General features: G+C 40.6%; 1 protein-coding gene across 1 annotated transcript in view; it reads left to right on the forward strand.

Moving 5' to 3' along the window:
- ARFGEF3 (ARFGEF family member 3) overlaps nt 1-25102 on the forward strand; it is a 92636-nt gene extending 67534 nt beyond the window's left edge. Inside the window, exons 23-35 of the mRNA XM_061990781.1 lie at nt 1071-1250; nt 1621-1765; nt 2780-2902; nt 5125-5228; nt 6776-6920; nt 8890-9018; nt 9404-9580; nt 10126-10240; nt 10850-10952; nt 11786-11917; nt 13438-13568; nt 17066-18296; nt 19036-25102. Coding sequence (XP_061846765.1) covers nt 1071-1250; nt 1621-1765; nt 2780-2902; nt 5125-5228; nt 6776-6920; nt 8890-9018; nt 9404-9580; nt 10126-10240; nt 10850-10952; nt 11786-11917; nt 13438-13568; nt 17066-18296; nt 19036-19227 — 2907 coding nt within the window. The 3' untranslated portion in view covers nt 19228-25102. The remainder of the gene's footprint in view (nt 1-1070; nt 1251-1620; nt 1766-2779; nt 2903-5124; nt 5229-6775; nt 6921-8889; nt 9019-9403; nt 9581-10125; nt 10241-10849; nt 10953-11785; nt 11918-13437; nt 13569-17065; nt 18297-19035) is intronic.
- Nucleotides 25103-27354: the final 2252 nt, after the last annotated feature.

Here is a 27354-nt window from a genome sequence, read left to right on the forward strand (position 1 = left end):
CAAATGACCTTTCCTCAGCTAAACTTTAAGTCCTATCTGGTGAAATGTTGGTGTCTTGACTTCTCAGAGCTTTTTGATTTGTATCATTGGTATGAATAAACGCACAGTACTTCCTTTCTTTCTTTCTGTTGGTGAGGTATGTGGTGTCACCTGCCCACATCTACTGGGAGCATGCTTCTCTGGAGTTTTAAGATGAACTGTTCAGTAAGTTGCCATAGCACTTCATTTCAGTGGCTCAAGAAAACATGTGGACTGTCTTACAGCAGAGTTTAGATATTGTGGAATCTCAGTGGAATCCCTCTAAGCAAAGTAGAAGTAGCAGAGAATGGTTTTCCTGTGTACTTTAACAGCCCTTTATATTTAAAATTAGTGTCTCCCTTGCCTTTGGATGCCAACCTGAGACCATTCTAAATACTTTTCATGTTTTGAACACTTTTAAGTCTTTTAAGATTCCAAGCCAGTTTAAACTCAAGTACTTTCCATTTTTTTGAATGCAGGGTTGGCCAGTCCTTTTGGTTGACTTCTCTGCAGATGAGGGCATTACTGGGAAGGAGCAAAATCAGAGAAAAGATAGAATTTAGAATAACTTGCGTAGTTGCCCAAAATAGTAACTTTATATCCAGATTCACTGATGGGTTTTTTTAATAGCTCTTCCAAAAGCGATGAAAACTTCCTGACTTTTCCATAAATGGCCAAATAAAAAGAGACATTTGGTCACACATAGACTATATGCAGGAACTACCTTTTTGAATGGAAAAATGGTCACACAGTACAAACAAAAGACAACACTTTACACAAGTTCTGTTCTGTGGGGTTTATTATTTAATGTATTTATTTTAGCTCTATGCTTTTTGAATTGTCAGCAAATCTTTGTGCACCTGTGGGACTCCAGGCAGCTCAGAGTCTCAGACATCTCTTTCCATGGCAGTACTTCCATTTTCATTGCAGTGGGGTTCTCCTTTGTGGTGAAGCCATTTTTAAGGTTCAGCAACATGAAGAGCAAGCTCCTTTAAAAGTGTCTCCCTGAAAGCAAATTTTTTGCTCAAATAACACCTCTCTTTCCCCTGCAGGCTGCTTGTCATAAGGAGAGACATGTGTCTCGGAAGGCTGTCTCCTTCATCCATGACATCCTCACTGAAGTGCTGACAGACTGGAACGAGCCTTCTCATTTTCACTTTAATGAGGCACTTTTCCGTCCCTTTGAGCGCATCATGCAGCTTGAGCTGTGCGATGAGGATGTCCAAGACCAGGCAAGTCAGCCTTGATCAGGGTTTCTATCTGGTCTACCACGCCCATAAGAAGTATAGTCTCCAGAGTGCACTTGGTCCTACTTGAGAATGTTTCTCAAATTCCCTTCAAATGGTGCTCCATAATCATCTTCAAGGAATCAGGAGGGCTCTGTCTACCTATGTCAGCATTGTGGTAGAGCACAGAGACAGTACGTGTGGCTTTAAAGCAATTCAAGTTTTCAATAATAATAATTAAAAAATATAGTCTGGACTGATAGAGTGAGATCTAAGACTGTGTCCAAGCCATCCTCATTTTTTTTCTAAAAGTCCATCTGTATATCAGTTCTAGGTTTTGATTTTATTCTTCTAACCTCTCCTACACTCTCTGCAGGTGGTCACTTCCATAGGAGAGTTGGTGGAAGTGTGCTCTACCCAGATCCAGTCAGGATGGAGGCCCCTGTTCAGTGCCCTGGAAACAGTGCACAGCAGCAGCAAGTCAGAAGTTAAAGAGTACCTTGTAGGAGAATACTCTATGGGTAAGGGTTCACTGCACTGATAGTTTCACGTGTGCCATTGTTTCCATGTCTTGTTCCTCGGGGACACAATAACTCAATGTATTTAAATGCTCTACCTGAACAGTGGCACTGCAATACTCCAGGACTGTGCTGAAATAACCTGGTTTATTGGTTGGGATGAGAGGAAAAGCAGAGGTATTGTTCTGACCTTTTATCCTCTAGATTCTGGCACATTAGTAGAATGAAAAGGAAATGTTTCAAACTTCCTCCAATATTTTTGAGCAAAACAGTAGTGCAGGAATACTGAGCTTGGCTGAGCCCTTGTCACTGTTGTGCTAGGGAAAGGAAAGCATACTATATACAACCAACATGTCTCACATGGACTGTCTTTCTTACAGTGTGAAACTATTGCTCTTTTACATCAGGGTAACTTAGTGTGATAATATAGGCAAGTGCTTGTCCAGGTACTTAATGACAAGGCTTCAAATTGCTAGCAGTTTGACAAATTTGGCAAAATGACAAACTATGTTTGCTACAAGAGTGATTCTGCATCACTGCCAGAGATGTGTTCTGTATGGGAACTGAGTGATATGGGAAAATCACTTTCATCTCTCCTTTTACCCTATTAGAAGACATTCTGAAATGTTACCAGTCACGTGCAAGGGATATGGTTTTCCTCCTAAATTTTGCCTTCAGATCTGTTGTGATCAATGGCAGTTATCAAGAGCTAAGCCAGAAACCTCCACCAAACAGAACTGTTGGTTACTAAGCTGAGTTCAAGAGCTCAGAGCTGTCTTTACCATTTGGGCAGGCATCTATTTTTAGTAGATGAGGCAAAGGAGGGAATCTGTATTACTTCCTATGAAGGGCTACACGAGTTGCCTCAGGAGCAAGAGAAGGTTTTATTTCTAAGATTATTTCTATCTCTGCCCAGGATAGAAGAGATTCTACAGATTCATTTAAATTGTTGAAAAACACATGGAAAATTGCCTCTATGGGGGATGGGGAAGAATGCTTATCTTGTTATTTCTGCAGGGAAACGCCAGGCTCCAGTGTTTGATGTCTTTGAAGCGTTTCTAAACACAGACAGCATCCAGGTCTTTGCCAACGCCGCCACCAGTTATATTATGTGCCTTATGAAGTTTGTCAAAGGACTAGGTAAATATTTTTATTTTCCTTTTATCTTATGAAGTCATGCGATGTCTAACTTGATCCTGCAGAAGAGTTACCTATTATACAGTATGGTAGGGAAGAGAGAGGCAGTGAAGAAATTAAGTCCAGAATGCTTAAAAAAAAAAAAAAATTCGAGAGCAAGGAGTTATTTCAGAAATGTTTTTAATGCTATAAATTCTTCAAGTTCTTATAGTAGCAAAGGTGGATCTCACTATTAAATGTTTGCGTTGCTTTATATTAGTTTGCATCAGGGCTTGCTTGTACTCTAAATTTAAAAAACACCAAACCCCAGATTATTGCAGAAGTGGCTGGCACTCTGCAGTGACAGCACTGATTGATTGTCTACAACAGAAAAGGATGTGTATTACATTCAGCAGTCAAAGCCCCATGGCTCAGTTATACCCTTGCCTGCCTCAGCAGCAGTTTGGTATATGCAGCAAAGAAAACCTGCTAAACCTTCCGTGAGATCATTGCAACTAACACCTCTCTGGCCCCATAATTAGTTTTTCTGTTGTGTTACTGAGGGCAGTGGAGACCAGGTGTGTCAGGTCAAGGTGACTCTGCAGAGTAGTTGTGGTGCTTCACCAGACTTCAGAACAAAGAGTCATTCTGCTCCCTTGATCATGTTCTCTGACTTGCCTTGGTCATTAGAACTTGACACTTTTCATTGAACTGTGGCAGTATGGGTATTTTTTTCTTGACATAAATTGCAAAACTTCTAATGATGAAATGGGGCACTTCAAAAAATATATATGTTAATTCACAGAGGTATCTAGGTCTCTAATGAAGCTAAATGAAGCATTTAACTACAGCAGATCTTGTCTTTAATATTACTCTCATCTTATGAAGCTATTTCACTATCGATTTCAATGAGGGCAGAATTCACTTGTGATGAAAGTCCAGAGTTGAAGTTGTTACTTCTAGAGAGAAAGAACTTACATGTCCAGTACCAGTAGAGGGAACTCGTGTTCCTCTGGAGTACTTAAAAGCCTGTCTTATTTTTCTTTGTTTCTTGCTTTCATGATATAAGTTTGTCTCCCTTATGGTTATATGTCATAAAGTATTAAAGGTAGTTTGGTTTTCTTTTTGTATTAAAGGTAGTGGGACTGTAGGGTACTGAGCAATGTAAATATACTACCATTTATGTATATTTTCACCTAAAACTAAAGGAATCAAACTTCACTGACAAGTAGACAAGACTTTAGGAACTATTCCTATTATTAGGAATAGTCAAGGGCAGAGAAAAAGCAAATAAACGTAACGAAATGAGACTAAAGTGGGGTTTAATAGAATGATTTATCTTGTGGTTTTTATGAGAGGAATAGCTTTTAAGGCATTAAAATGTTAATGTATATAGGCATTTAGTAAAGCTTCATATCTGGCACTGAATGGGAAGTATTTGGCTAAACTGGAACAATGGTCGTGAGCCAAGTATTCTAGGGTGGTCAGGACATGGGCTGAGGGAGGAGGAAAACACACTGTAACGATTTCACTGGAGTGAGTGGGGGTTATCCAGGGAGGAGTTCTGTAACAGGGCACCATGGAACTGACCTGCTTATTGAATATACTACACTTAGTGAAGCTGACCTAAAAGCAGGAATCTGCTGATGCCACAGAGTTAGTAATACCTATGATACTGAGACACTAGAGCCTGAGCATATTATATAGTTGAAGCTGTGAGACCTTGACACCTGAATTAAACAGCAAAAGAAAATATTATAGCACAAAATATAAAATATCTTTAAGGGATAAATAAACTAAAAAGAACTTGTGGTAAAGGAATTTTCCAAGGCACTGGGAGTGCAAATGAATAGAAATAAATTAGTCTATTGTTAAGCAAAGGGTGAGTGTGAGCATACACCCATGGAAAGAAGTAGAGTGGGGTCAGTGCAACAGATGACTATAAAGTATGATTATAAGAACTCCCTCAAGCTCTACTAAAGAGTTATTAAATAGGCATATATTTACTAAAGCATTTATTCACATAAAAGTCCATGTATAAACTGTGATCAATGTTACTGTTATATTTGTATGAGAATCATCTGGTTGTCACCTAATAAGATCAAACAAGGGATGTTTTCGGGATTCTATTCAGGCATTAGGGCACAACTGAAAAAAAAAAAAAGAAAAACTAATGCTATGTTTGTTTCTCTTCTTCTATTTTTCCCAATATTTCTCTTCTATTTTCCTGCCTTTTCTATCTCCAGGGGAAGTAGATTGTAAGGAGATGGGTGACTGTGTGCCAGGATCAGGATCTGCATCTACAGACTTGTGCCTTCCCGCGCTTGATTACCTCAGGAGATGTTCTCAGGTATGATGAACAGTCTCATACAGGTACTAACCTGGTGCAGGAAACAGTTCTATCCTCTAGGCTTTGCATCAGTGGTTAGATGGTTTGCATGAACACAACAGAATCTGTGGTAAGGCTGATGGTAATAACCTGCACTGCGTTGAAGAGTGAGATGAGATCTGAAGGAATCTCATTCCTTCTAGGCCAGCTAACAGTGGGAAAACTGAGGGGATAAAAGCATTCAGATCCACAGAGCATGTGGGAAAATGTGAATGTTCAAAACCTAGTAGTAACATATTCAAAGCTACTTTCATTCTTATTTAAACAATTACTGTAAACAGTGTTGGGAATGAAGGAGGAAAAAAAAAACCAAAAGAGCCCTGAGAATTCTCACATCTTCAGAAAAGCAACAAGTTACACCCTCTGAAATGCAGCAGCAGCTTATCTGTAATATGAAAATGTATCTGAAGCTTGAGGCAAATCTAACAATTAGGATTCTGGCATGTTTCCTGTAATCTCCTTGCACACAGCACAGATTCTTTTCCAGGGTTATTAGGACTTTTTTTTGTGTGATTTTTTTTTTGTAGTGATGTTTGCATTTCTGTACTACCCTCAGGTCTCCTTGTTGGATCTAGGCCATGTTTTTTTCTGAGTACAATACAAATGCATAACAGAGGATGTTACGATAGCTGAAAGGACTTAATATCTAAATTCAAAGATAACAGGTAGATTCAGACTTGAGAGAATAAGAATAAATCAACTCAGAATAATAAACAGCAGACACACCAAACTGCACTTGCTATCTTGTTCATTTAAAAAATTCAGTGAATATCTCTGTGTATATCTAGTGCAGATTCTAGCTATACTCTATGTGCAGCACATCACAATTACTTATCCTTACAAAGCCCAATTCACAACGAGGCAGAAATATTTTCTCCTCTTTAAAAAAGGCAGCCATTTTTATCTTGATACACCTTTTAACTTGCCAGGAATGACTAAAAAGAAATCTTGTCTGGGTATTGCAAATACATGGTTTACTTTAGAAAGCCCTGGCAACATACTGGCAACATCCTAACTACAGCACAATTCTGCAGAGTTTGTATTTTCTGTGTAATGGATAACTCAGGCAATGGAGCTCTGAAGTAAACTTGTACAGGTCTTTCTGTCAGCATTTACTTAGTCTTTCAGAGCTCCAAAATGTTCTGTGTGCAGTTAATGGAGCTTCTTAGGTCATAGGTGCAATCAGTAAGTAATAACATTTGTCTTTCACAAATGAGGAGGGAGCACACTCCCTTCCCAAGAATGTATCATTTAAATTGCTTTTCTCCCTCTCTTTCTACCCAACTCCTTACTTGTCAATGAACAGAACATTTCTGGCCTCCAGTTGTGCTTTTCATTTACACTAATGCTGGATAAACAGAGAACAGATGCTGACATTATGCTGCTTTCAGAGCTTTTATTGTATTTTACATGCTTGTGTTTTAAGTGATTGATTTTATGAACTTTCCCATATATATATTTATCTTTTTTTCCTCTTTTTTACTCTCTGCCTCTCCTACCCTACCAAGTTGTTAGCCAAAATCTATAAAATGCCCTTGAAGCCCATCTTCCTCAGTGGCCGGCTGGTTAACTTGCCCCGACGAGTGCAGGAACAGTCAGCCAGCAGTGAGGATGGTATTGAGTGCATCCTTTCTGACTTTGATGACGACACGGGTAAGCACATTGAAAAAAATACATGTGGGATTAATCAATTGCGTCTTCTATATGTCACTGTAAATTTTGCCAACTGTTGAAGGCAAAAATGGGGGGAAAAACTTCATAGCTTATTGGCTCACTGTTGTCTACATGTACGTGTGTGTGCACACATATTGAGGTGGCCTGAACTACCACCTTTATGTTAAAGGCTACAGCTCACATATGAGAAAAATACAACCCCTCTCTTTAGACAGGATATTACTTTAATTACCCTGATATTCATAATGCAGCCAGGCTTTATTTCTGAGAGTTAAAACAAAAATATGTTCTAGACCACAGCTGAAATAAGAGTTAAAAGCTTTTAAGGTTGGTGGTGGTAGGCCTGCTTCTAACAGAACTTTAGTGTTTAGTGAGAGTTTAGAAACATAAAGAATACTTGTTTAAATGTTTCCAAACTCATGTCTTGTGGTCTGTTGAACTAGATGGTGTCAACATGTCCTACAAGGAGATCAGATTAGCCAAATATGACCTACCCTTCATAAACCCACACTGTCAGGGGCCTGATCAGCTGCTTGTCCCATACATGCTGTGTGTTGGCATTTAAGATGATCTATTCCATAACCTTCTCTGGAACCGAGGTCAGGCTGACAAGCCTATAGTTCCCAAGATCCTCCTTCCAGCCCTTTTTGCAGCAGATGGGTGTCACATTTGCTACCTTTAAGTCCACTGGGACCTCCCTGGTGAGCCAGGACTAGTGGTAGGTGATGGAAAGTGGCTTGGTGAAAACTTCCACCAGCTCCCTCAGCACCCTTGGGTAGATTTCATTCAGCCCCATAGACCTGTGTGTGTCTAAGTGGTGTAGCAGGTCACTAACTACTTTTCTTTGGATTGCGGTAGAGGGGATGAACACACATGGAATGTCGAGATACATACTGCCCCGTGGAAGCAGTGTGAACAAATAAATGATTGATCTCATTACTAAGTGGTGACTTCATTGACATTTCATTGATTTCTTGGAACACTCTTTCCATCAGCAAACTCAGGGCATCTTGAACAAAGTTCCCTTGCAGCCTTTTTTATTGCTTTTGGAACATAATTAGCCAGCAAGCATCATGCAGCCACAGTCTAGATCAGCATGGCTACCAGTGGCAGAGAAGATAGGCTTATTAATGAACCAAAGTAAAAGCCATCATTGTAACAAACTGACTGCCTTTAAGGAGACTTGGCTCAAGAATAACACTATACATTGCAGGAGCATTCTGAGTAACATGCAAGATCCTTCTAGCCATTCATAATATCATGGGGAACTATTGAGTCCTTAAATGATCTGTGAAAAATTAAAGGGCAGCAATTCCTCACTGTCTTCAAAATTATATTGAAAGTTAGTGCATCCCATAATCTTTTAGGGATACGTTTGCTAATGTAGATATGATTTCATAGTGCTATCTCTTAACTGCTATACTGGTAATTCTCCAGCTCTGCCAGATCCACATTTAATGCTCTTCTATCTGCGACCTCTTAACATCTAAAGATGACACAGGAGGCAGCTTGATGAGGCATTATTACTGTTCCATTTTGGGTGTCAAAGAGACAATTATCTTTAGAATCCTTACCTAAAAGCATCACCTAAATGAGTAAAATCTATTCTGGGCAGCATTTGCAGTGGTAGTTACATGTGTAAAATGTCCCAATTTTAAAAAACTTTTTTAAACCCCAAAGTTAAAGAGAGTGGACTAGCAGGAGTAGCAAACTAAGCAAGAAGATCAGAAAAAGATGTATGTAGAGGAGGAAGGAAAAGGAGATGAGCATTTCAAAAGTTGCTACTGCCCACAGCCATTACATAGCTACAGTGAACATGCAAGAACCCATGAGCTTCAAGTTAGTTGTTTTCTTAGTGTCTGTCATTGTGGGCATGTTGCCCCTGTGGTCAATGCAGTATCTCACTCATGGCTTTTACTCTTGGGTTTGTTTTTTTCCTTACTTGTAGGCCTTATCAATGTCTGGATTATTCTGCTGGAAGAATTAACAACTGCAATATCCAATTGTCCCCGCCAGCACCAGCCTCCTACTTTGGACCTGCTTTTTGAATTGCTGAGGGATGTTGCCAAGACACCTGGTAATTAAAGGGCTTGATAAAATGTGAGCTAGTGGAGCCCTGACCTAAACTTGTTAGAATCCCAAACCACTTCTGTAAAATGTGGTACTCATGCTAGAGCTGCACAGAGACGTTCCCAAGTAGAAAGCCATTTTTTAGGGTTTAATCTGTTGTTCTATTAGTACAGGGTTCTGTGTTGACAAGAGGCACCTTGTAAGTGTTCATTGAACATAGTCTTACACATTGCAGAAATAGAGAGGTGCAGTACTCTATTGATGTCCTAGTCATCAGAACCTGCTTTCTTTAGCATCACCCTTGGCCTCAAGCTTGGAACAACTTAGCAAATGTTCTGTGCTTGTAGGCTTTGTAAGCAAAAATATAAAACTGTCATTGTGTTTATTTTCAGGACCGGGATTTGGTATTTATGCGGTTGTGCATCTTCTTCTTCCCACGATGTCTCTTTGGCTCCATCGCAGCCATGGTGATCATTCTTATTGGGATGTGGCATCTGCTAATTTCAAGCATGCTATTGGCCTTTCCTGTGAACTTGTAGTGGAGCACATTCAAAATTTCATACACTCAGGTATGTCATTGTATTGTCACACCTACTGCCAGTCAGCGGTGGAATGTTACTGAATGGCTGCTTGGGGAGATGTTTCATTGCACTTGAGCAACCAAAAAGTAAACTAAGAGGAGGAGGGTTGAAGGTTTCTATTTGCTTGGAATCTTCTTCTTTATATGCTTTAGAATTCTGGAAAAGATTAACTTCTAAGGGACCTATGGAAGTTATTTAGTCCAGCCTCCTTCTCGGAGCAGGGCTGTTGTCAAAATTAAATCATCCCAGTCCACATTACACTTTTCAAAAGAAGATACTAAGACTTTGATCATAACTAGAATATTGGAAACAGAATCTAAGAGAATTTCTCCAGTGCCACTTAAGTCCAGACATTTTATATTGATAACATGAAAAGTATTGTTCTTATTCCAGTTTGATGTGATGCATGTTTCAAAATTGACCTCCAATGATAGCTGAATTTGGTTTTGAATAGCAATAAGTATAGCAAAACTGCCTTTTCATCCTAAGTACAGATAATGATGTTAAAACCAATCTGTGTCTTTTCATTACAGATATTGGCTATGAAAATATGATCAATACTATGTTGAAAGATCTTTTCAAGTTGCTGGTGGCCTGTGTAGCAGAACCAACAGAAATTATTTCCAGAGTTGGCTGCTCTTGTATCAGGTAACACAGTCTGCTCCTTCTGTTAGCATATTAAAACCAAAACTCTTTATATCTTTGAAGAACTTGTAGACTGATTAAGTTAGCTAACATCTCAAAAGAAATCTAGAATATCTCTATTTCTTGTTATTTGAGTAATGAATTTTTAGACTTACTAGCCTTTTCTTGCTGTTTTCATTCCGCTTCAGAACCTGTAATTTTAGGCATTACTGTCTATGATTCCAATAAAAACTTATATACAGTTAATCAATAATTAATCCTTAGGAAAAATAACCAAGGGTCTTTCTGTTAGAATTACCTCTAAAGACCTGTGAATTAATACCTTTCACAGTGAGTTATTATAGTAATCCTCAAGATGAGCACTGCATTAAATAGTTACACAACATATGGTTCTTGTGTTGGCAAGATGGCTACTTAGAGAAAAGCAGAGAAAAAACAAGTCAAAGCTCCAGTATAATTACAAAAATAGGTCAGGGTAACAACTGAAGAGATTGGATATTGTTTGCTAGCTAGTGCATAGGTCTTTTTGTTCTGTTTTCAATCTTTTGCCACTGCAAGTAAGAATTGTCTAGTTTTTCTTGAACACGGTAACATCTTCCTGTGTCCTTGCAGGTATGTGTTAGTGACAGCAGGGCCTGTTTTTACTGAAGAGATGTGGAGGCTTGCATGTTGTGCCTTGCAGGATGCATTCTCTGCCACTCTGGAGCCAGTAAAGGTATACTGCCTTTTTGCTGACAGTCAAAACAATCACACTAGTTACAGACTCACTAGCTTTTGATAGGTTGTTGGGTTCTTTTTTCAGATAAGTTTTTGGGTACAGAATTGGGAAAAGCAGCATAAGGATCATGTGCTAGCTTTTGTTATTTTGTCAATTCGTAAGGAAATGTGTTGGATCAACAATGGAGATGGAAATCGTTTTTTCTAAACATGCAGAATAGAATCAAATGAAATCATGTTGGCTGGAAGAGACCTTTAAGATCGTCGAGTCCAGCCTTTGTCCCAGCCCTATCAACCACTAGACCATATCCCTAAGTGCAACATCCAACCGTCTCTTAAACACCTCCAGGAATAGTGACTCCACCACCTCCCTGGGCAGCCTGTTCCAATGCCTGACAACCCCAATGTACAGACAACACTAGTTGCTAACAGTTCAGGCTTATTTTAAATTCCCTTGCCAGTAGGAAATCAGAAATGTTAAGTGGGTGAAAACTTACCTTTTGATCCATTTCTTTCTCTGGCTTGGCTAAAACTAGACAGAACGCAAAGCTGCTTACTGGATCCTGTAGCTGCATGCTCCGTATAGATTATTTCTCATCTCACTGGTCTTTCTTGTAACAAAAAATCCTGTGAAGTCATGACAGGCCAGAGTACTTAAGAAGTTGTAATGCCTTTGGATCAAGTACATCAAATGCTAAATAGCAGGTGACTGACTGATGGTAATGGGATAGATCACTCAATCTCACATTGCACTTGAACAGGCTGGACAACACTGCAGCCACTGACTTCATCTAACGCACAGTGAAAGTCTGATGTTGTGTCTCTCTATAGAACCTGTTGGGCTATTTCCACAGTGGTTCTGAAAGCTTTAGTGGAGATGCCTGTGAAGTGAAGGTGGCAGCCCCCTCCCTCTCGCCAAGTGCTGAAGCTGAATACTGGAGAATCAGAGCCATGGCACAACAGGTACTGACGGACATTTCAGGGCAAGACAGAGAACCTTTTAAACTTGGGGCTTTTCTTTATGAAGGTAGCTTTCACCACCAACTTCCTCACAAACTGTGGGCAAAAGTGTTGATATTGAGAAAAAGTAATAAAAACTAGAACAAAAAAGCCCAACAACTTAAAACTGTTCCCCTATAAGTAGGAATTAGGGATGCCTAGGGTGAGGGAAGATACATAGGTACCTGAGGAGGACTGATGATGAGCCTATTGTGTAATGCAGCTTTAAAAATGGCAACCTTAGCATTTATCACTGGAAATGTCTCCAAGAGAGAAAAGCAGTTAGGAGTGTCCCAATGAATACTCATTGTATAAACTTCTGATTACTTTGTTAAATAATGATAAATTCAAAGGACAAAAAAAATGCACAAGAACAGAAAATATGACATTTAACTAGAAAAACAAGATTTGTTCAACTTTATCAAAGCAGAGTTTGAAGAGGAATGCAGATTTTTTTTTTCTTCCCTCTATAAGTACCTGGCTATAGATTGCAGAGAAGAAAAACAGTTACTGAGAACTAGAAGATAATATTGATATTTAACAAATTGTTTAAAACTCACCACTGACTCTTAATCAGCAGAGCAAGTTTGGAGACAACCTTGACAGGGTCCTTTTGACTACAATAGAGGTTGTTCATTTTATAGAAGTGGTTATATGAAATAAGTTCCTTGAAATATAGCAGTCTGAACTTAATGACCTGCAGGGTACCACAAAACTGTAAATACTGTGTGACAGTTTCAGCATGGGAAAGCAGCTGGATTAAAACAGCCAACAGATGGTTGGTGTCAATTTCTGACTTGATTAATCATACCCTGATGCTGCTTGAAAATCTCAGATGCACAGACCAGGATTTGTGATCACAAATAACGTGGCAGTGGCAAACTTCTGCTTGAATGAAAAAGATGTTTTAAATTAAGTTTAAAGACACAAAATTCAATAAAGCAGGGAACGTGGCATTTATACTTTTCTTGTAGACACTCAATGGTATACTGCGAGTCCCTCTCAGCAGGGATTTGACACAACTACTAAGCTACAAAACTACAGCAACTGAGAGTTGTTTCCCCATTTCTTCCCCAAAGAATTGCAAGTTATGTGTGTGTCATATCTTTGTGGCTGAAAATTATGTTTCAAACAACCAACCTTTCTAGGAACAGCAGGCAGACTATGCAAACAGGTCTTGTCTCCACTACACGTGCTATTTTCCGATAGCAGTATTTGGCACTTGATATATAGCTTATACAAGTTTAAAGAAAAAGATGTCTGTTCTTTGTCTTATGCTCTGCTGGGTAATCTGGAGGTAGCCTCTGGCTCTGAGGCTGTTTTACCAAAGCAGTGTGCCCTGCAGAAGGTCTGTCTGGGGGAATACCTTGCATGCTCTCCAAAACTGTGAGTCATCATAACAGATCTTTCACATTGTAGACAATACTATTTGAAGGCCTCCATGCTAGTGCTAAACTGATTGTTTTATGTAACTTGTTTTCTAGGTGTTCATGCTGGAGACTCAGTGCTCTCCAAAGACCCCTAGCAACAAAGAAGGGTTTGAACATGCCCAGTCGTGCGTGCTCATCATTGACTTGCCATCAGATAAGAAACCAAACGGGCATACTCAGAGGAGGTAAAATATGTTCTTGGGAAAATACCATGTCATCAAAAGCAATATAGAAACCTTGTCATGCTGGCAGAGTTGTGAACCAAGCCTGGCAAACTATGCCTTGCCTCTCCATAGGTCTCATCAAAAAAATTAAATACACCAATCAAGTAGAAATTAGGTTGTGACACAGGAGACAGTAGGGTACTACTGTCTGCTCTCCAATTGTTCCCATGGTGCTACACGGGTGAGCAGGCACATGCAAGAGCTGTTACAGTTATAGACAACCCTAGGCCAGGGTCTGTAATGTGGCCCTTAAAAGTGGTTTCCTTTCTTAGCTTTCTAAGGGGTAAAATTGGTAGCTCACAAATACCTGAAGGTTACATAAGGTCACACAAAGCCTTCAAGTAGAGGAAGCGCAGATTAAGTTAAGAAAAGAATTCTCAGAGGAGATACTAGGAAATTTTTTTCCAATATTGAGATTCTTTTCTTGAAGAAGTAGAGTTAAAAATACTACTTTGAAGAAAGCTTTGGAAGTACTGTTACATTTGTAGCAAAATAACAAGCGCTTCACTAATGGTCTTTTAAACTCATTTTTACTGGACTAATAAGGTAGAAAAAGGTAACACTTAAGCAGGAGCGGTATAAAATGAAAAGATCGCACCCAAAGCTGTGAAACTGTCAACATATTGATCTAGGGAACGTTGGTTTTGTTTGACACTGTTTTTGTGGAAGTCCTATATATTACCACCTCAAACTCATGCATTTGCATGACAATCTGATACTGTCAAAGAATATTTCTTTTTGCTTGCACTCAGTTTCTTAGACAACTGCTGTAACATCAATAGGGCCAAGAATTAGAATTCTGCATTCAGGATTTGTGTTTGTATTGCAAGGTATGTAATACAGGGCATGAAACTGCCTTATACTAGATACCAAACCTGCTTTGTACCACTTCAGGCATTCTCATTCAAAACAAAACTATTCCTTGCAACAATGGCCTGCTTTGAATGGACAGGAAGAAAGACCATGCAAGTCAACTCTATTCTTACACAGCTGTACAGAAGTTTCCCCTCAAGAGCAGGTGCTCTGTTGCCTTCAGAGAACAGGGCCCTGCAGCTAGAGGAAGAAAGGTTGACATCACAGTCTCAACCCTTCCTTTGTGATGGGAAAATACCTGCTTTATCTAAAGGTTTGCAGATCATTCTTCTTGTTACAATGAATGCAAAGCCTGGAGTACTCCCCTCTCACAGCACACAAGGCCATGCAATCTAACAGGCTGAGAGGCTGGGTTCATCAAGGTAGCACAGGATCTTGCTTGTCTTTAAACAAGTACATACATAAAGCTTGCAATACAAACTCTGAATGCTCTCACACTATGCTTTGTCTAAACAACTGCAAAAAGTGTATCTGCCCCTAGGCAAACCTTACACCAGCAAACCGGGGCTCAAAATCTGACTGTGCCACTTTTTTGTATTACAGCAGTGCAGTAATATGCCAGTCTTGCATGCTAATAACTGTGGCCTTTCACAAGTTTTGCTTTAACTTTAGTGGGGGTTCACTTCTCCCTTTTTGTTTTTGTTTCCTTAACGCTGCATCGTTGCACAGGAAGCTGGGGTAAGGGAGTTTTTCTTTTTCATAAAAAGTAATAATATATTTGAGTTTGAAACTTTGGGCAGAATAAGAAAATACTATCCTTAACCAGCTTTGGCATTTTGTGTTTTCACCTATAGTTCTGTATTGGTGTCTTTTGGAATCGAGCAGAACTTCAAATTGTCCTTGTAAATTACTTTCTTGGCAATTACAAGGAAAGCAGATCTCCTGCATTCTGATCCTGCTTTTGGAACAGAATTAGTCTCTTGAAATCAACATGAGCACTCATTTAACTTTGTACATGCTCTTAAGTGCTTTTCTGAGTCACAGCCTCTAATGATTTTTACAGCAGAAAACTACTTCCTCACAAAGAGCTCCAATGGATGTATTAATCACCAAGATCTTAGCACTGTCAAATAATGACAGCTAAGTTTTACTGATGTATCAGCACTGACAGCTATGTTATGGTAAGCAAACCAACATAGGTTAAATTAATCCAAGAAGCACAGTTTTGTCTGACTTCTTTTTCTAATGTTGCATTCTCAAAACTGAGTTTTTATATGATTTCTCAAAGAAATCCCTCAGACTTTTAGTTTCGATATTTTGAAAACACTTTTGAAAGTTGTTTACTGAGAACAAAGTAATTTTTGGAACTAAAATTTAAGAGCCTGCAACTGAACATCTCATGTGACATGAAGATTTGCTTTGGCTTAGACCTAGAACTTCAGTATTGCAAGCAAACTGAAAAATCTCTTCCTCACTTGATAGCAGTGCTAATTAAACTGTAACCCATAATAGTTCCCTAAATCAAAACAAGTCTTGTACTATGTGAACCAGAGCATCAGCTCCATTTAAAACATCATTGTTGTAATCTCTACGCAAAGCCTTTTTTTTAAAATGCCTTAAGATAGGTTTCACAGTTTATCATTTGAAATCCACGAGCTACCAAACAACAATCCTGTCCACACTTTCCTCCTAGCCTTCCTTGTCCATAAAGCTTCTCTGTTGGTTTCAGGTCATAGACCAGTAAATTTTAGTTGGAGGAATTTGCCATTCCTGGCTTCTCTGAGCAAATAAAAAAAAAAAAATCAGTGAGATCCAAAATAACTGAGAGCATCTCTCTAACAAGAGGGAGCACAGCTGAGAAGCACTCAGTGTTATATGTGAGAAACAGGATTAGGAGTATATATTTCCATGCTAGGGTCTCAGTGTTCCAGTTGAAGTCTTAAGAGCAAACAATGAAATGTACCTTCAGCAAGACTTAAGCCTCTTTGCACGCTCCATTTCACTGCTGACGTTTCTATAGCAGCTTGGGGGTCCTGGCATTAGTAGAAATGGCAACCCAGTAGTAAACTAGGTTTGGCCTCCATTTGTCACAGCAAAGTTAAGGTTGGCTGAAATGCAGGTGAAAATTTTAAAGATATTTCAACTTAGCCAAAGTTCAGCAACAAAGGTAGAAAATACATTCAGAACCAACAACACAAGAGCTGCATTAACTTGTGTGTTAACAAATTCCTAAGTTATAGCAGGCTGAAACAGAGAGAGTGCATAGTGCTGCCATGAAACTGAAACAGAGTTTTTAACTCCTCCATATTAGACATCTCTGGAGAAAAGGATGAAAAAAAATAGCAGAGCTTTAGTTTAGTATCATCTCTGCACAAGGGCCATTTATTGTGCTTGCTATGGACAGTTATTTTTCTTAACCAATGTTAGTGTATTTTCTTCTATGAAAGTATTTGAAAGAGTAGCTGAAAGACCATTCTAGCCAACTTTCTCTTCCTCTACTTTTTTTCTAGCAAGGCTGTGAAAACTTGAGCTTTCATTTTCATCTTCCATGTTAGATTCTAAAATAAGAAGTATTCCTGTACTCCTAGTGAAAGCACAATGCACCATTTTGATATTTTTTTCCTTCCCATGCTTGGTTTACCAAGTATTCCTTTCAGGACGATAGTGGTGAGCTTGCTGTCCCACCAAGTACTGCTCCAGAACTTGTATGACATCTTACTGGAAGAATTTGTAAAAGGCCCATCTAACCTGGAGGAGAAAATGACAATACAAGTACCAGAAAACAAATTGGCTGGTTTTCTCAGGTACATCTCCATGCAAAACCTGGCTGTCATCTTTGACTTACTACTGGACTCTTATAGAACAGCCAGAGAGTTTGACACGAGACCTGGGTTGAAGTGTTTGCTGAAAAAAGTGTCTGGCATTAGTGGAGCTGCCAACTTGTACCGCCAGTCAGCAATGAGCTTCAACATCTACTTCCATGCTTTGGTTTGTGCAATCCTGACAAACCAGGAGAACATCACAGCAGAGCAAGTGAAAAAGATCCTCTTTGAAGATGATGAGAGAAGCACAGACTCATCACAGCAGTGTTCTTCAGAAGATGAAGACATTTTTGAAGAAACTGCCCAGGTCAGTCCCCCTCGAGGGAAGGAGAAGAGACAGTGGCGGGCTCGAATACCATCTCTGAGCGTACAGCCTGTCAGCAATGCAGACTGGGGATGGCTAATCAAGCGGCTTCATAAGCTCTGTATGGAACTCTGCAACAACTACATCCAGATGCATCTGGACCTGGAGAACACGATAGAGGAGCCTCCAATGTTCAAAGGCGACCCTTTCTTCATTTTGCCATCCTTTCATTCTGAAACCTCCACGCCCTCGACCGGAGGGCAATCTGGGAAGGACACACCCTCGGAAGATGACCGGAGTCAAATCAGGGACCAGCTGGGAGAAAGCCTGACACCCCGAAGTGGGAGTGGAGAAATGTTGCTGCTACCCCCACCCCTAAGTCCTAAAGCAGAGAAGAAAGAGCAAACCAGGAAAAAAGAGTGGTGGGAGAGTGCTGGCAACAAGATCTACACCATAGCCACTGACAAAACCATCTCCAAGCTCATGACAGAATACAAGAAAAGAAAGCAGCAACAGGCCATGACGTCCTTCACCAAAGAGGTCAAAGTGGACAAGAAAGGGGAACTCCTGGGTTCTAGAGGGCCGGAGTCACCCATACTCCAGCGGCCACAACATCTCATAGATCAAGGTCAAATGAGGCATTCATTCAGTGCTGGTCCAGAGATCCTGAGACAAGAGAAGAGACCACGCTCAGGATCCACAGTCAGCTCTCTGAATATATCTGTTAGGGATGCCGAGGCTCAGATACAGGTAGGACAGATTTGTAGGATGCTAATAATAATAATAGCAATGATTTAAAAGATACCTATACATAATTTTTCTGTTGCTTTTATTATAATGATTGTTGTCTCTTCATTAAATACCCTTGTTACATAAAGAAGTTATCATGATGAGGACTGAATATTTCATCAGCTGGCACATAAAAACCTGAATGTCTCCTATAAATTCAGTCTTCAGGGAAGTATTATCAGGCATATAATAGTACAACTTTCAAGAGTGCTTCTGTAACTGGGGCCAAAACAGCACTTAGTCCTGGGAACTAGCAACCTACAGTGAACATGTTACTCACTGTTAAGGGCTTTAGCCCACTTAAGGCTTTTGAAAATGCTATGCTGCTTGTCACAGTGCTTTTGTACTTAAAGTTCTCTTGTGAATTCCAGAGCAGAAATCACAGGCTCTGTTGCTAAACAGAGAAGTGCTGCTTGCATGTCCAAGTGAACAATGCAGCAAAAGCATCAAATGTCAAAGTCTTTGTTCACTGTGGGATGAAATAACAGGCGATGAAGGATAAGCATGATACCTGCAATACATAGTCAAACGATGACTTACAGTACAGAATGTGAATTAGGAAGAGGTGGTGAACATTAGATGAGCATGCTGGTGTTACTCAGCCCTCTCCCTGAAGCCGCAGCCACCCACTTAACCTATTTTCTGCCCTGACCAGTGGACTCATCTATTTAATAAAGCTCTTCTAAATCTTGCTTTGTAGGCATGGACCAATATGGTGCTGACCGTTCTCAACCAGATTCAGGCCCTGCCTGACCAGACGTTCACAGCCCTGCAGCCCGCGGTGTTCCCCTGCATCAGCCAGCTGACGTGCCACGTGACGGACATTCGCGTCCGCCAGGCAGTGCGTGAGTGGCTGGGAAGGGTGGGACGAGTCTACGACATCATCCTTTAAACCTAGAACTCTGCCCCACTGCAGAGGGGAGAAGGCATCCAAGGTATACAGCAAGGAAGCATTTGGGGTTCATTCATTGCCTGTTTGTTGGTGATAAATTAAGAAACAGCGAGCTTGTCAATGTCTATCCTCTGTCCACTTGAGACTGTGTCCCTCCCTCACACTAGCAAAGGAGGCCAAACGTGAATGTGTCCAGGGGATCTGGAATGGCCCCAGAACCCCAGAAACTGCCAGTAGCTCAGTCTGGTGCCTAATGGGGTGATACATTTCCGTAGCTTTCATTTTAATTCAGATTTGCAACAACAAGAGACACAAACTTCAGCAGAACTTCCACACTTGCAATTAACTGTGAATGCAATTGTCACTTGTATGTGAAACCAGGCCAGTAAGCCGATGTAACTCTTCAAAAAAAAAATGAAGGAAAAAAGTGGGGCAATAGGACAAATGGTGACATTTAGGGTAAATATTATCCTTTCTGAAATTAGCATGAAGAGGGGAAAGCCAAATAGAGATTATTATAGTAACTATATGCCTCTCACTAGAGAAAGTGGAAACTGATTTTGCTCTGAGAAGAGCCTTTGAAGTCTGGTCACATTTGAGGTAGCTACTTAAGTATCACACATCCAGAACTGGTGAAGCAAGCACAGACTATTTATCCCTTCACTGCTCTCGTGGAGTGTTGCTTGAAGAGAAATGGCACTGTCAAGCTGCTCTCTGTACAACAGTACCCTGTCTGCCTCTTCAGCCAAGCCTACAGCTGATCATTTTTCCCCATGTCTTAATTCTCACTATGGGCAACAGGGAAGTTTGTTTTGCAGTTTCCTGTGAAGCTGGGGGGAAGACACACCACAGAGCAAATACCAGCATGTGCCAATAGCCAGCATTCAGCTACACCCAGTAGAGATAACGTGTTCCAGTTTAAGCAACACTGCAGCTAAGTTAGCTTATGCTTCTACTGGAAGTTTGTATGTTTGCCAGGAACACCTTTATCACCTTTGTTAAACTTAGCCTATCACTCCACATTGAGCTGAATGAAGACAAAAAATAGTCTGAAAGGAAGACATCTTTCCCATTTCTTTACCATCTCTTGTCTGCTGCTATAACTAGAGGACAGACCCTCATGGAGGTACATCCTTCTGTGTGCAGCACTCCTACAGGGACTACTACAATTTACTGATGTTATTAAGGGGGAGGAGAAGGGAAAGGACTGACTGTTGTGTTGCCAAATACCTATGTGATACTCTTCAGACTAGATACAGCAAAAGTTACCTTACTGCACAGTCCCTGGGACATTCCATTTCATACTCCTGTACTACTACATAATCTGTTGGTTAGAAGTTGAAATAATTTGTTGAAAATAAGTTGATTTTAATCTTGGGTGCCCCCTTAGTGATGTTCTCCCAAGGCTTCTAAAATGTGGACACCAACTAAATATACAGCTTCAATCCTTACTCCAAAGCATCCTCAAAATCACATCTCTTTGTATTAGGCCTGGATTTTGCACAACAAGCTTTTAGCATCTTCAACGTTGAAAAACAGAGGGAGTCAAGAGGCTCCACTGAACAGCCATCACCCAAACTGATGTGTTTACAAAGAGCCTGTCACTGTCCTCCTGCCTCTTTTGTCCATTGCTCACTTTCTATTTGTCACCTGCTGGATTTGTGCAGGGAATATTTATCCTGTAACTTCCTGTGGTGCTAATCCCACTGTTTCACTTCCTTTCAAAACTTTCCTTTGCTAGTTTGCTTTAAAGACATAAAAATTCCATAAAAACAACTCTCTCCTACCACCTACAGTGACTTTATAAAAGGAATAATTTAACAATAAATTGTCAGTTTTTCCCAAACAGTTTTAATATTTGTGGAAATGGGAGAGAGAAACTTTGGTTTGTGGGAGAGTAGTGGAATGGTTTGATTTCTGTTGCCATGTCTTTCTTACACTCTTTCTTTAGTTAGAGTAAGAGAGTGGTTGTATTTTTTGTTAAAGGATTTACCGGTTATCTATAAAGACCAGCTTTTAAAGCAGTACAGTTATTAGGCAACAGCATAAAGCAGAATAGTGAACTGTATGCAGACCACCTAACTCTGCTGTTTTTCATTACACATGCATTGAATGGATGTGGATCCTTGCTGCACTAGTCTAAGGCAAAACCTTTAGGCCTCACAAAGCAAGTTTTAAGCTCAAAGGAGTCAGCACAACAGTCCCAGGACAAAGGGTAGTGGCACCAGCCTGTCCTAAGCTTTAGAAGGGGACTCACAGCTCTAAATACCCCAGTCATGTCCAGCTCTACCATGCTATAGCAGCTTCTCTGCTTTCTGCTTGGGAGTGAGGAAGTATCTTTAGTCAGTGGCACAAAGTGGCACAACCAGAGGCTGTGTAGCAAAGCCTGAGCTTGCTCTTTCTCTTTGCTCTGGTTAATCATAGACTCATTAGCGTTGGAAAAGATCTTTAAGATCATCAAGACCAACCACTACCCTCACACTGCCAGGCCCATCACTAAGCTAAACCACGTCCCTCAGCACCTCATCTATCCTTCTGATAGCAGAGCTGAACCTCTGCTCCCTTTGCCTAGTTCACATCACCCTCCTCAGGGCCACCACAGCAATTAAAAGCAACAACATTGTATTTTAAAGTCTTGTAAGCCACCACCAAGAGAGGAGGTTGGTGTAGACCATCATCGACTACCAGCACGCCCATGGAATAGCTCATCACAGTGCTCAAAGCTGAAAAACAAAGCAGCATTCTCTTCAGGAAAGTGCTGCTTTCCATGTCTAATGGGACCAGGGTCTGACCCAAATTGATGTGGGCTCAGTCCACTGCATACATTTACACTTTATTGTGTAGTGTGAATACATGCAGATACATGAGATGTGTTTTGTGCATAGATTCTTGTAAGTCCAGCCACTGCCCTCCTCTGAGCACTCTGCATGTTTAAAGAGCAATACCTACAGTAGTAACGTGTTAATCATGCTCTCGGAATACTTGTGTCACAACAGTAAATGCAGTTTTCTGGTAACTTCCCCAAGTAATCTTTCCTGAGCATTCAACAGCAATAGGATTACCACCACTGTCTCTTGATTAACATGCTTTAAGATCTCTAAGATACAGATTTAATACTCTTATAGTGATAAACACTTATGTGAGAGTAACCAACTTAATTTAGCATCTAGAAAGAATCATTAGGGAAAGATTTACATAGACCTGGGCAAATCTTTCCTTGTAAAGCTCCAAGCACAGGCAACACAGCATTTGCCTCATCACAGATAAAAAGTTCATGTCCTCTGGCCTATAGCTGGCTCATATCAAGGCCAAGCAGAGTTTACACCTGAGACTTGTAAGGTAGTTTGCCATTCACTCAGAGCTTCAACTTCTGTTTAAAACCTTACTGTAAAATTTGTTGACAAATCTTTACTTGCTAAAGACGTATCCCCCACCTCTACATAGCTTGTGTTTCCATATGTAATATCCATCGGCATTTGAGAGAGTAGCATTTCAGTGTTGAGATCTCCACTGCAGAGCTCAGCATAGCATGAAAGCAAGTGGCAAATGAGTTAGCAAGTAGAGAGGTGCAGCTCCTTGTGCTGCCTGCACTTTATACATTTCTTCACAGCTGAGGCCCCTGCTCAAAGTGTCTAAGCTGGGGAAGTCAAGAGGAGTTACCTCCCTGAATGTCATTAATACTCAGGACTCAGTCATTGAATTCTTCAGTCCCTATATGCAGGTTCACAAGTTCTCAGGAATGTCCTGTACAGTTCCTGATGTCACCGTCTCTGCTGCTATCCTCTGTACACCTCCTGTTTGAAAAACCCACAAGAATCAACACATGCTCTTGTGCATCCCAGTGCCCCAGAACTACAACCTTCACTTTTTCACAGATACAGTTTTAACATATAGGAGATTGACCACTGCAAAGTCCTACCTATCTCATCTGTGTAGAAGCTTATTCAGAAGTTTGTCATGTGCTTTGGCTATTGCCACCTTTTGCAGTCCCTTCTAGAAATGCCATTATTTAGTGATAAATTGTTTTTAACATATAAAAAAAATGCAATGCTTTCTTTCCTCTCCCTTGCTTTTGAGGTGTGTGCTAAGATTATGCTTAAACAAGCTATTGCTCTGGCTGTAGCCATTTCTAGGAAGATGTACATACAATGCTAATCATAGCACATGGCATGAAACATAGGGTTTACTTTCAAATTCCTGATTGTCTCGCTGTTGTTTGAAGAAATAATGCAATCTCATCAATTAAAAAGCAAAGTTTCTCTTTTCTCTCAGTATAAAAGGACCAAGTTAGCAGTGCATAGAAGCACAAATACTGGATTTTATGCAATGTAGATAACAGCATCAAGCAGCTAGAGATCCCTCTTCACTGAACCTCCCTACTGGGAGTAGAGCTTCTATAGGAATACAACCTCAGGGTCTCTCAGCAGCCCTCACCAGCAACACGCTTGAGACTCCAGGAAGTTGTAGCTCCTCTTTCTGTTGTTTCCACTAATTTCCCTCAGAACAAATACTCTGTCTGTGACACTACTTGTATATCATGTCAAACAAACAGCTTTAGCCAAACATGGAGTGCTGGCTATTTAAAAAAGGAGAAAATAAAAAAGCACATGGCATTAAGGATGTCTTTTGACTTAGTGCTCAGAGGTGTCCAAGCTAAAAACAAACAGCAGAGGGAAGAAGAAATGCCCTAATTCTGTGCATATCAGCAGAGCTGTGTGATCCTGGATTAATGCAATAATGAGCTCACCTAGGGGACTAGATGCCTCAAGGATGCCTCCTTATTTTTGACCAATTTGCAAGTTGAGGTTTGCATAGCCTCCACTGCCACGCTGAATTAGGGAAGTGAGTTTCTGGAAGACTTTTATTTTGTTAAGAAACATGGCAACAGGATCTATTCCAATCCTTTTACCCAAACTTCCCACTTTTCAAAAGGTATTTTTATACTTTCATACATTTAATCCAAATCCCATGGAGCACCAGGGCCCTATTTCTTATCCATGCCTTTGGTTTGTCTGGGCTACAGTGGAGGGCTGTGCTTCCAGTGGAAGCAAGCTGAGCCAAGAGGGAGGCACAGGTACACAGGCTCCAGCAAGGGACAAATATCACCTCCACAAGCAGGCCGTGGCCCCCAAGCCCCCAGCTCTACATAAGGAAGCAGGATTCAGTACCAAAGGTAGAACAGCCAGAAAGGGCAGAGCACAGTGGTGCCAGAGCCTTGTGCTGCACACTCTTGGCTAGAGCAGAGGGAAGCAAGAAGTTTAAAAGTATACGATGACAGCAGCAAGCATCTTGTTTCAATTCCTCCCAACTTTCTCTTCTTCCCCACTTCTCCCACCTTTTGTCATTGTTTGTGAGACTGCAAACATAGTTCAGTGGGCCCTTCAACCAGAACTGAAAACTGAAAGCAAGCCAAAGGGAGCAGATGCTCCATTTTGCCAAAGATCTAACCCTTTCCTGTTCAAAACTTTAAAATAAATAGATAAATCAGATTTTATTTCCATGATGATGGCTGCCATAGGAAGCATTTTACCACAACACATGATTCCCAGGACTTCATCTCTCTAGCTGTATATTCAGGAGGAGCCACTGATATTTTCTAAGAGAGACTGTAAACATCCTTGTCAAGCAAGTGCTTACACTGGGTTTACCTTCTACTGAGTTCATGCCTAGCTGCAATTCCCTGGGTCTCATCCACATTTCCTCCCTCTACCTTTCTGCTCTTCTTTAGAAAAAGACCTGCCCGTGTCCTGTTGTGCTGCTAGCTTTGTTTGGTCCTTGGGTGTCCAGTGGTCAGGCAGTCACTGTCAGCTGGCTTGCAAATTGTATTTTGTGTACATTTTATTCTGACCGAATTCTGAAATGGAAATATTTTAAAACAAAAGTTATAAACTATTTATGTTGCTTGTGTTGTAGAATAAAGAAGCAAATGCAAAATAAATTATGTTTTGGTTTTGTCTAAAGAAAGTTGCTTTACATTTACTGGTGAAGCAAAGGAACGGGGCTGAGGAAGGGCCTGTCATACTGGTACATACTGGCAGGGACTCTAGTTTTCACAGATGACCTGGGGAATTTAGCCACTTCGATCTGCAGAGCTGTTGCTTGGTTTTTTGTTTTACAGTGGGAAGTGAAATGGAAACACTTTAACAAATGAGCCCTACACCACTGCTAGACAGAGTTTGGGCTTGCAGGGATGGAGAAGGATGAAACCACTGAGATAGCTAAAAGTGCAAGTAGACACTGTGCAGCATTTTGAAGTATTTAACAGGTGAAGCATTTTTCTCATCATTAAAGTGAGGAAAGTATTTCTAGCTTTTTAAAAAGTTACATCTCTTAAAGTAAAACAAAACACCACACAATCATGGCAGAAAAGGCACCTACTTTCACTCACATCAATAACTTTGAAAACTCTCCCAAAAGATAACCTTAGGGATTGATCTGCACAAATTCTGTCACACATCAAGGTAACCACTATACTGCCTCAGAAATCCAGGCAGTGCCTATCCCACCAACTCCCCAGCATGAAACCCACTGCTCAAACACCTCTAGGGACAAACAGCCATCACAGGACAGGGCTCCTCAGAGCGCTAGTTTATAGCCAAACTTTCATTGGGTTTTTAAGCTAGTCATTCCCCAGCCACATGCAGTTTAGCAAAAAATGTTCAAATATTTCATACAATCACAACCTTTTAGGTCAGAGAAGATTCTTGAGGTCGAGTCCAACCATTAGTCTAGCAAGTCCATCACTAAACCATGTTCCCACGTCTCTAAAAACCTCAAAAGTTGGATCAATGATCACTCCTGCTGGAGAAAAACCCATAAGAGAATTGTCACGGGCCTCCCTGAAGGCAAGGGTGTTTCAGCAACAACAGGAACCTTTAGGGAACATCCCTGCATGCTCAGGGCTGATATCCACTGGCCAAAGACAAGCTTTTCCCATAATCTCAAGAGTGAAAATGCAGCCAGCATTCCCACACAGCCTCACCAGGATCTCTGGCCATGTGTGAAGCAACACAAGGTCTGGCCTTTGATGTCTGTTATGCAACAGCCTCAGCAGCATGAAGGTTAAGAGCAGATCACAAAACAACTAAATCAGGATGTGATGCTCAAATAATCTTATGGCACTTCTGGCAAAATGAGTGTGTTAAATCCTAACAGTCACATCCAATTCCATTCCAGGAAGCCATCTTCTACTGCTCCACGTGTCTCATTTACATCCCACAAAAGAGATTTTCATCTCCTCCTAAGCAACATTCATGGACGTAAAACAGAAACTGGGTAAATAAAGAAAGTACAGCTCCTCCATTTCACTCACTCCTTACAGGTTCAAGTTCCCAGCTGCCTTCTCACTAACAGTGGGGTCAGACTAGCACAGCTTCTGCCACACTAGTGGGAGAGGAAGAGGTCCATGCATGGTGGAAGTAGCAAACTTTGTTCCTCAACAAAGGAAGAAGCCCAAGTATCTTGTATGTAACTAGAAAGTGTTAAGAACACCTGACAAATAAAACAGCTGTCAACATGGTTTTTAAAGAGAGACTTTTTAAAGAAGGAATGAAGAGCCACCTTAGTAAATCTCAAGCACTGTCTCATCTTCAGCAGAGTCACTGAATTCACATGCCGCATTCCAGAACATGGTGCAGGAAAGGCAGCAGCCATTTAATGCGTTGCTTTGTAGACAAGATTTGATAGATTGCATTTGATTTTGAGCAGTGATGAAAGTTTCCCATAGGAGTTGTTAGCAAAACATATTTATCAGAAGAAAGTGGTTCAATTTTGAAAGGCTGCCTTTTAGGTCCAGGAAGGGCAGCTCTCAACTCCATCTAGAGCCTACCACAAGTCAGACCTGCAGGAGGCTCAGAACACCCACCAAAGCACATGAAACCACCCATCCTATCAGCAGCTTTGGTAAAGGTCTTCCTTCCTCTACCCTTACAAGTGCCCAAGACTGGCACATGGAAATCAAGTCACCTTTGTCTCCCTCCATGATGTACATTTATTTACAATAAATAGCATTTCAAAACGGATGTTTTTCACAATGTAGGTTTATCACTGTATTCATCTGTGGACAACTAAAAGTTAAAAACTCCCCTGATACTAAGCTGAACATCTTTCTTCATTGTTATTTTTTGA

This window comes from Colius striatus, chromosome 2 (genome assembly GCF_028858725.1).
Source record: "Colius striatus isolate bColStr4 chromosome 2, bColStr4.1.hap1, whole genome shotgun sequence".
In the NCBI taxonomy this organism is placed as follows: domain Eukaryota; kingdom Metazoa; phylum Chordata; class Aves; order Coliiformes; family Coliidae; genus Colius; species Colius striatus.